At 38.2% G+C, this 11143-nt stretch overlaps 1 protein-coding gene across 1 annotated transcript in view; it reads right to left on the bottom strand.

Moving 5' to 3' along the window:
- Positions 1-237: 237 nt before the first annotated feature.
- LOC116626079 overlaps positions 238-11143 on the bottom strand; it is a 92636-nt gene continuing 81730 nt past the window's right edge. Inside the window, exons 5-6 of the mRNA XM_032395218.1 lie at positions 10789-10891; positions 238-618 (exon numbers count right to left, since the gene is read on the bottom strand). Of these exons, the coding sequence (XP_032251109.1) occupies positions 424-618; positions 10789-10891 (298 nt within the window). The 3' untranslated portion in view covers positions 238-423. The remainder of the gene's footprint in view (positions 619-10788; positions 10892-11143) is intronic.

Genomic DNA, 11143 nt, shown 5'->3' with positions numbered 1-11143 from the left:
TTTTTTTAAAGATTTTATTTATTTATTTGAGAGAGAGAGAATGAGAGACAGAGAGCATGAGAGGGAGGAGGGTCAGAGGGAGAAGCAGACTCCCTGCCGAGCAGGGAGCCCGATGCGGGACTCGATCCCGGGACTCCAGGATCATGACCTGAGCCGAAGGCAGTCGCTTAACCAACTGAGCCACCCAGGCGCCCTAAAACTGCTGAGTTTATTGATACATAGCCAGTTCAAGCAAAATTTTATTTATTTATTTAATACATTTAATATTTATATATGTAAATAATGTGGGGTTTTTTCCAACTTCTGCGGTATAATGAGTTGTGTGCAATGTCTGAGCTAGTACTGCAAACCATCGAGGACAAGTAGCAATTTCTGTGAAGTGACAGATAAGCAGTTTTAGGGTGAAAAAATGCCAAGGATGATTCATTTGAAATCAGCCTCGACAGTTTTCTTGCTGACAAAAGGGAGGACTAGAACAAAGGTTAAATTCTTCAGTTCTAGGAAACTGCTTTGTCTTTGGCTTGCTCCTCCAAGCTCTGCTAGTTCATCAAGATGTGCAGTTTGATTTTCTCCTGTGGATACAAGATCTTCCATAGTCAGACTTGCCATACAGAGCTCCTGACAGAAAAAGGAATTTCTCCGTGTTTCTACCAACCATGCACTCAATGAATGTTGCTTTATTAATGCAAGTTGACCAGCAAGATCTAAATTCTACAATAATCCCTCAAAATAATGATTCAGCAATCATTACCACCTTCTCTCTGGTAACCTTATTATCAGAAATATCAATATTTAGAAAACTCATTTATTTGACCTCCTGTGTGCCTTCTCGGCTCTGGCTGGAGTCACAAAAATGGAAACATGGCTGTAGGGCAACTTAAGGGACATGTATCCTATGAATTATTGGGAGTTAGCTATTTTGAACATTTTCATCACTGTTTTCAGCAGCTGATAGACTACTGTGTGCTATAAATAGCACTAAAGCTTCACTAAATTTGTTTTCATGTTAAATTCACATTTTATCAGCCTACTTTAGATTCCTGTCTTCATTGTCATCACACTAAAAATAATTATTACCTGTTTAATATCATATAGTGCTGTTTAGGCCCCACAGAAAATAAATTAAGGATAGTCAGGTCTTATTTTCTGGGACCTTACAATTTTGAACAGATGATGACAACAGAGAAAGACACATGAGTTACAGAATAAACAATTGCATGAATTAGGTAGGTAAATGTTATATTGAGAACAAGTTAAACAGTTAACTTAGGCAGACCTTTAGCTGGTGAGTGTAGAGGCAATTATAAAAGCAACCCACAGGGAACTGCTGGTTTTTTAAAGGGCTTAATTAATTCTTTAATTTAGACACTCTTTCCTGGAGGACGGAAAATCTGGAGATTTTGCAGATTTGGTGAGTGCAAAATAACTAAAATTCTGGAGTGGGAGAAATATTCCAAGATTCCTGTCATTTTTATATTCAAACCTTGCAAGAAATGGCATCAGAACTAAGGTTCAGCAAATTCTGTTGGATTTAAGTTTTGCCTTCAGCCACATGTCACTAAGAACAGATGTGCTATTTATACTGAGAAAAGTATAAGGATTGTGCTCAAATGTGCATCAAACTCTGGCTTTGATGGTGCTCATTACATAGAAAATGTTTTGGATTTTTTTAGGTGAAGACAAATAATATATTTTTTATGAAAAAAATAACCATAATCTCCAAAACAAAAATATGTACTGAGTGGCATTATCTTACATTTTTGCAAAATGGAGGACAGCTGGATTCTCATATCTTCTGCATTCAATCTATTGCAAATCTTGTTTTTTTAAAAGAATAATGATTATATACATTTAAAGAGTACAACATGATGTTCGATACACATATACATAGTGAAATAATGATTACAGTCAAGCTGATTAACAACATATCCATCTCCAAACACATTTTCTTTTTTTTGTGTGTGGCAAGAATCTACTCTCTTAGCAAATGTCCAGTATACAATATAGTTTTATTAACTACACTCATTATGCTGTACATTAGGTCTCAAGATACTATAAAAAATAAACGTTAGAGGGAGGCAAAATGGAAGAGTAAGGGACCCCGTTTCATCTGGTCCCTTGAATTTAGCTAGATATCTATCAAATCATTTTGAACACCTATGAATTCAACTTGAGATGTAAGAAAAGAATTGGAATTCTACAAATAGAAAAATTACCACTTTTTGCAAGGTAGGAGGTGCAGAGAAGTGAATCTGAGGGGATATATTGGAAGATAAATGGTGGGGGGGTGGGGAGGGAGCCTCTTTAAGCTGGCTACTGGAAAGTGATATAGCCCTGGAGCACAAAATCAGAATTTTTATTAGTCTGTTCCAGTGAGAGACGTCCCTGCCTGAAAGGTGCTCATGTGGTGAAGCGGGCAGAATCCTAGGTGGGACAGTGTGGTTTCAGGATCCCCAGAATCACAGAAAGAACGGGGGTGCCTGGGCCGGCAGAGTTCCCATGCATTGGAGTGGGGAACCTGGTGAGGGTCGGTGAGCCTGGGAGTGGCTCTCTGCTCAGTTTGCCATAAACCGTGAACTGCAGCAGGATCTGGAGACTGCTCTCTGTGCAGGTGCCCTGCAAAGGGCAGAAACAGGGTGATCCTCCTCCTTTCCCTGGGAGGATGGGTGTGGACAGCAGGAGTCTGCAGAGTTTGGCTCACACAAAAGTGGAGACTGCTTTTCCCTGAGAGTTTACTGAAGAGAGGGGGCTGGGATTTTTCAGCTCCAGGGCTGGAGATTGGGGCGCTGCTATTTTTATTTTCATCCTCTAAAGTGGTGGGGAAAGCCTTCAGGGAACAAAAGCCACATAGAGCAACCAGAAGCAGCTTACACTGAGCCCTGCCCCCTGGCAAGGAGCGGTGCAACTCCATCCAGGCAAAAACACCTGAGAATCAGCACAGCAGGCTCCTCCCCCAGAAGACCAGCTGGAACATCAGGAAAATACCAAGTTTACTGAGCACACAGACCTGCAAAACTCCAATGCTAGGGGAAAATAGTATGTAGAATTCAAGGTTTTTTTCTCATGATTCATTTATCTTTCAGTTTAAAATTTCCCTTTTCTTTTTTCTTTTTTTTTCCTTTTCAACTAGTTTCTTATTTTATCAACTCTTTTTTTTAAGTCTTTTTTTAACTTTCATTTTTACATTTACATTTTATAGATGTATTCTTCATTTTTGGCTTCCTTTCACTGTATTCAATTTTATTTTTGTATATATATATAAGTTTTGCTTTCTTTACAATTTTGGGATTTAGTGTCTTCTAACAAACAGACCAAAATACACCTAGGACCAAGTGGATTACCCTGTTTTGTCTACCTGGGAGATTATATTCTCTCCTTTTATCATTTTTTTTTTCTTTTTCTTCTTTTTTGGTTTCTGACCTCTTCAGATTTGTCTAGTGTGTATTTCACTGGGGTTGTGATTGATGTTTTTAATTTTGTTCTCTCATTCATCCATTTATCTCTGGGCAAAATGACTAGAAGGAGAAATTCACAACAAAAGAAAAAACCAGAGGTAATACTGTCTGCCACAGATCTAATCGATACGGATATAAGTAAAATGTCAGAGGCGGAATTCAGGATAATGATTATAAAGTTACTAGCTGGGCTTGAAGAAAAGCATCAAAGACACTAGAGAATCTCTTAGTGCAGAAATAAAATCTAATCAGGCTGAAATAAAAAATGCTTTAACTGAGATGCAGTCAAAATGGATGCTCTAACAGCTAGGGTAAATGAGGCAGAAGAGAGAGTCAGTGTCAGAGAAGACAAGATGATAGAAAGAAAGGAAGCTGAGGAAAAGAGAGAAAAACAACTAATGGACCATAAGGGGAGGCTTTGAGAAATCAGTGATACCATAAAGCAAAACAATATTAGAATTATTGGGGTCCCAGAGAAAGAAGAAAGAGAGGGACAGAAGGTATATTTGAGCAAATCATAGCTGAGAACTTCCCTAATCTGGGAAAGGAAACAGGCATTCAAGTCCAGCAGGGTAGAGAGAACCCCTCTCAAAATCACTAAAAATAGATCAACACCCTAACATATAATAGTGAAGCTTGCAAATTTCAGAGATAAAGAGAAAATCCTGAAAGCAGCTCAAGACAAGAACTCCTTAAACTACAGGGGTAGGAACATTAGACTGGCAGCAGACCTATCCACGGAGACCTAAATGAGAAAAATATGTGGCCAAGAATACTTTATCCAGTAAGGCTGTCAATCAGAATGGAAGGAGAGATACAGAGCTTCCACGACAAAGAGAAACTAAAAGAATTTGTGATCACTAAACCAGCTCTGCAAGAAATATTAAAGGGGATCTTGTAAGAGAAGAGAGAGCCCAAAAGTAACATAGACCAGAAAGAAACAGAGACAATCTACAGGAAGAGGGACTTTACAGGAAATACAATAGCACTAAACTCATATCTTTCAATAGTTACTCTGAATGTGAATTGGCTAAATGCTCCAATCAAAAGACACAGAATATCAGATTGGATAAAAAAGCAAGAGCCATCCATATGCTGTCTACAAGAGATTCATTTAGACCAGATTGAAAGTGAGGCAGTGGAGAACCATTTATCATGCTAATGGACATCAAAAGAAAGCTGGGTAGCGATCCTCTTATCAGACAAATTAGATTTTAAACCAAAGACTGTAGTAAGGGATGAAGAGGAACACTATATATCATACTTAAAGGGTCTATCCAACAAGAAGATCTAACAATTGTAAATATTTGTGCTACTAACTTGGGAGCAGCCAATTATATAAACCAATTAATAACCAAATTAAAGAAACACATTGATAATAATACAATAATTGTAGGGAACTTCAACACCCCCACTCACAGCAATGGACAAATCATCTAAGCAGAAGATCAACAAGGAAACAAGGGCTTTGAATGACACACTGGACCAGATGAACTTCACAGATATATACAGAGCATCCATCCTAAAGCAACACAATACACATTCTTCTTGAGTGCACAAGGAACATTCTCCAGAATAGATCACATACTGGGTCACAATCAGGTCTCAACTGGTACCAAGAGATTGGGATTATTTCCTGCATATTTTCAGAACTCCATCACAAGAGGAAATTTGGAAGGAACCCAAACACTTGGAGGTTAAAGAGCAGGCTTCTAAAGAATAAATGGGTCAACCAGGAAATTAAAGAAGAATTAAAAAAATTCATGGAAACAAATGAAAATGAAAACACAACTGTTCAAAACGTTTGGGATACAGCAAAGGTGGTCCTAAGAGGGAAGTACATAGCAATACAAGCCTTTCTCAAAAAATTAGAAAAGTCTCAAATACACAAGGTAACCTTACACCCAAAGGAGCTGGAGAGAGAACAGCAAATAAAGCCTAAACCAAGCAGGAGAAGAGAAATAATATAGAGCAGAAATCAATGAAATAGAAACCAAAAATAACAAACAAACAAACAAACAAAAAACCCAGTAGAACAGATCAATGAAACTAGAAACTGGTTCTTTGAAAGAATTAATAAGATTGATAAACCCCCAGCCAGATTTATCAAAAAGAAAAGAGAAAGGACCCAAATTAATAAAATCATGAATGAAAGAGGAGAGACCACAACCAATACCAAAGAAATACAAATAATTATAAGAACATATTATGAGCAACTATATGCTGACAAATTAGGCAATCTGGAAGAAATAGATGCATTCCTAGAGACATAAACTACCAAAACCAAACCAGGAAGAAATAGAAAACCTTAACAGACCCATAACCAGCAAGGAATTTGAAACAGTAATAAAAAACCTCCCAATAAACAAGAGTCCAGGGCCAGATGGCTTCCCAGGGGAATTCTACCAAACATTTAAAGAAGAATTAATACCTATTCTTCTGAAGCTGTTTCAAAAAATCGAAATCTAAGGCAAACTTCCAAACTCTTTTTATGAGGCCAGCATTGCCTTGATCCCAAAACCAGACAAAGACTCCACCAGAAAGGAGAATTACAGACCAATAGCCCTGATGGACATGGATGTCAAAATTCTCATCAAAATACTAGCCAATAGGATCCAACAGTACATTAAAAGGATTATTCACCACGACCAAGTGGGATTTATTTCTGGGCTGCAAGGGTGGTTCAACTTTTGCAAATCAATCAACATGATACATCACATTAATAAAAGAAAGGACAAGAACCATATGATCCTCTCAATTGATGCAGAAAAAGCATTTGACAACATACAGCATCCTTTCTTGATTAAAACTCTCCACAGTGTACGAATAGAAGGAACATACTTCAATATCATAAGAGCCATATACAAAAGGCCCACAGTGATTAACATTCTCAATGGGGAAAAACTGAGAGCTTTTCCCCTAAGGTCAGGAACACGGCAGGGATGCCCACTCACCACTATTGTTCAACATAGTACTAGAAGTCCTAGCCTCAGCAATCAGACAACAAAAAGAAATAAAAGGCATTCAAACTGGCAAAGACAAAGTCAAACTCTCACTCTTCGCAGATGACATGATACTTTATGTGGAAAACCCAAAAGACTCCATCCCAAAATCGCTAGAACTCATACAGGAATACAGCAATGTGGCAGGATATAAAATCAATGCACAGAAATCAGTTGCATTTCTATACACTAACAATGAGATGAAAGAGAAATTAAGGAATCAATCCCATTTACAATTGCACCAAAAACTGTAAGATACCTAGGAATAAACCTAACCAAAAAGGTAAAGGATCTGTACTCTAAAAACTACAGAACACTTATGAAAGAAATTGAGGAAGACATAAAGAATTGGAAAAACATTCCATGCTCATGGATTGGAAGAATAAATATTGTTAAAATGTCTATGCTACCCAGAGCACTCTACACATTCAATGCAATCCCTATCAAAATACCATTGACATTTTTCACAGAGCTGGAACAAATAATCCTAGAGTTTGTATGAAACCAGAAAAGACTCTGAATAGCCAGAGGAATGTTGAAAAAGAAAACCAAAGCTGGTTGCATCACAATACCAGACTTGAAGCTATATTACAAAGCTGTAATCATCAAGACAGTATGGTACTGGCACAAAAACAGACACATCGATCAATGGAACAGAATAGAAAACCCAGAAATGGATCCTCAACTCTATGGTCAACTAATCTTCGACAAAGCAGGAAAGAATATCCAATGGAAAAGGGACAGTCTCTTCAACAAATGGTACTGGGAAAATGGGACAGCCCCATGTAGAAGAATGAAACTGGACCATTTTCTTACACCATACATAAAGATAAACTCAAAAGAGAAGAAAGACCTAAATGTGAGACAGGAATCCATCAAAATCCTAGAGGAGAACAGAGACAGTAACCTCTTCCACCTCAGCCGCAGCATATTCTTGCTAGATACTTCTCCAAAGGCAAGGGAAACAAAAACAAAAATGAGCCATTGGGACTTCATCAAGATAAAAACCTTTTGCACAGCAAAGGAAACAGTTGACAAAACCAAAAGACAACCGGTAGAATGGGAGAAGATATTTGCAAATGACATATCAGATAAAGGGCTAGTATCCAAAATCTATAAAGAACTTATCAAACTAAACACCCAAAAAACACATAATCCAGTCAAGAAATGGGTAGAAGACATGAACAGACATTTCTCTAAAGAAGATAAAACAATGGCCAACAGACACATGAAAAAATGCTCCACATCACTTGGCATCAGGGAAATACAAATCAAAACCACAATGAGATACCACCTCACACTGGTCAGAATGGCTAAAATTAACAAGTCAGGAAATAACACATGTTGGTGAGGATGCTGAGAAAGGGGAACCCTCTTACACCATTGGTGGGAATGCAAGCTGGTACAGCCACTCTGGAAAACAGTATGGACGTTCCTCAAGAAGTTAAAAATAGAGCTACCCTATGACCCAGCAATTGCACTATTAGGTATTTACCCCAAAGATACAAATGTATTGATCCGAAGAGGCACCTGCAGCCCAAAGTTTATAGCAGCAATGTCCACAATAGCCAAACTGTGGAAAGAGCCTAGATGTCCATCGACAGATGAATGGATAAAGAAGATGTGGTTCATATATTCAATGGAATATTACTCAGGCATCAGAAGGATGAATATTTACCATTTACATCGAGGTGGATGGAACTGGAGGGGATTATGCTAAGTGAAATAAGTCAATCAGAGACAAACAATGATCATATGGTTTCACTCATATGTGGAATATAATAAACAGTGCAGAGGATCATAGGGGAAGGGAGGGAAAACTGAATGGGAAGTCATCAGAGGTGGAGAAAAACCATGAGAGACTCTTAACTCTAGGAAACAAACTGAGGGTTGCTGGAGGGGAGGTGGGTGCGGTGATGGGGTAATTGGGTGACAGGCATTAAGGAGGGCATGTGATATGATAAGCACTGGGTGTTATATGCAACTGATGTATTATTGAACATTACATCTGAAACTAATGATACAAAATTTAAAAAAAGAAAAGAAATGTTAATACATTAGATATACAAATGGACACATTTTCACAGACAACATCAGCAAGACAGTTAAAGTCAATGAACTTTGAAAACAAATTATTATGAGGCCATGTTTATACAACCACGTCTGAATAGCTGGAGTTCAAGCCTTTATTTTATCTACTTTGTTCAGGGTAAACTGAATTAATAAAAGATAATGGGCCTCATTCTAATATCTGTCTCACTAGTGCCTTATTGATGCAGCTGAAACCCTCCAAAAAGTGGCAAGTGAATTCTTTCAGCTAGAAAATATTAATGATTTGTTTTCTGCACATTTCACAATATTTTAAAAGAACATCTTTGAGAAAGACATGTGAGAAAGGTATCTTCTACAGTGACAGAAATCACCCTGCTGTCATTCTTGCTCTCTGGAAAGTCAGTGCGGATCTGAGGTTCTAGCCAAAGGTTCACTTACACAGGGTGATTTCTATAGATATACAACTTACTTTACTACAAAGCATAAAAAATGTGGTTTTCTGGAGATAAGGATGAAAATCCACTGGATTGAGAGCTATCATCTACACTTTAAAATGTTAGAAATAAAATGCTCTTAAACTGAGGAGCTCCTCAAAGAGATGCCTTAGTAAGGGGATGCCCAGCAGAGTTTTCAAAACGCACACAAAATATCTACAAAATTGAAAGCTTCCCCCCAAATCAAAAGGCTCATGGAGAATTGTCCTGACAGAATTCAGCTCTTATAAGTCAATTAGGACTTGAATAACACAATTGCAGTGCAGAGAGTTAGAGTCCTCCTGTGAAGCATTTCCCTAAGCATTGGTTAGGATTTTATTATAGGCTACTATATTTTTGTCTTTAACATGTCAGCCAGAGTGTATATTTATTCATTCATTCAACCATCAAGTGCCTACTGGATGCCAGCATTGGGGATGTAAAATGAACATGCTATGTGGCCCCTGAACTTCTTGAATTGGACAAGAACTAAAAAGCGCATCGAGAATATCAATGCTGTTCAAAAATTTAGAGTGATGTCAGGAAAGACACTCACTTCATTTTGGGGGAGCTTCCTCAAAAGGAACAAATAGAAGGGTAGTACAGGCAATGGAAATGACATTTATGATGGTGGGGGGACAGAAACAAAGGCGCTTTGGGGTCATGGCAAAACAGCTCAAAATGAATTGATGGACGGGAGGGGTGCCTGGCTGATTCAGTCGATACAGCATGTGACTCTTGATATCAGGGTCATGAGTTCAAGTCCCATGTTGGGCGTAGAGCTTACTTAAAAAAAAAAAAAAGAGTCGATGGGGAGATAGGCCAGGTGACCAATGGAGAAGAAATCTTTGATGGAAGTTAAAAGCAAGAAAATGATCAGAACTACATTTAAGGACAACACTCTGGGGTAGTATGATATAATGTTGCTAAAACAATTGGACGTTTAATTGGCCAAGGTAAGTTGTGAGAGAAGTCACATCTTTGTCCACAGAAAAGACATTGACCTCTTTCAAATGAATGGGTTGGTCCTTTTCTCAGCAGTTGTCCTTGAATATAGGACCACCAACTGAAGGGAGGTGAAGAAGCTTTACTTTCAGAGAGCTCATCTGGACATTACTGAGAGAGTACTTGAGAACCCGTGGCCATCATCCTTCAACCAAATGCATGTTACATGAGGCACTTCAAGCTCTGCTGTCAGTAACCAATGCAGATCCCAGGAAAGGGCAGTAGGCAATCAGAACTGTCCACATAATCACAGCAATCATGAAATAACTGACCCAGAAAGCAATTTAATATAACTGCTCATAGTCCTTCATCTTCAAATGTCAACTTCTGTCATAATTATTCTGCCAATCAGCAATTTTCTTTCAATATAATCAATATTTTCTTTATTTCAATATAATCTTGTTTTTCCAAATGGATTTATCATTTTTAATAAATTTTACTTATTTAATTTTTTGAAGTGGTGGCACATTCACATAGTTCAAGCATCAAGAAATATAGAAAGATACACAGCAATGTCTCCTTTCCAGGCCTGCCCTCTATTTGCCAAGTTCCTGTACCCCCAAAACAAGTAACCAACATTACTAGTTTCTCAGTTAGTCCCAGGAGTTGTAGAATGTATATACAACCCAGTATAAGGATAGATTCTTTTCTTTTTTTTTTTTCACCCCAACAGGACGCTATTTTGGCACCCTTTGTTCCCTACCTAAAAATAAATCTTGGAGATTGTATTAATCAGCTTGGGCTGCCATACCAAAACCCCATAGATGAGATGGCTTAAACAACAGAAATTTATTTTCTCACATTTCTGGAGACTGGAAATCCGAGGTCAGGGTGCCAGCCATGGTTGGGTTCTGGTGAGAGCTCTCTTCCTGGCTTGCAGATGGCCCCTCTCACTGTGTTCTCACTAGGCGGAGAGAGACAGCAAGTCTTCCAGTGTCTCTTATTGTAAGTGCAGTGATCCCACCACCACGTGATCCCACCTTCATGACCTCATCTAACCCTAATTACTCCCCAGATACCATAACATTGGGGGCTAAGGCTTCAACATATGAATTTGGGTGGGGGGGACACAAACATTCAGTTTATAACAGAGATCTTTCCATATAAACATATAAAGAACTTCTCTAGTTTTTTTTTTTTTAATAGCTGCACAGTA

Source organism: Phoca vitulina, unplaced genomic scaffold (genome assembly GCF_004348235.1).
Source record: "Phoca vitulina isolate PV1807 unplaced genomic scaffold, GSC_HSeal_1.0 scaffold2, whole genome shotgun sequence".
NCBI classification, from domain to species: domain Eukaryota; kingdom Metazoa; phylum Chordata; class Mammalia; order Carnivora; family Phocidae; genus Phoca; species Phoca vitulina.
The sequence above is the reverse complement of the archived record's forward strand: the minus strand, read 5'-3'. Positions and strand labels throughout refer to the sequence as shown.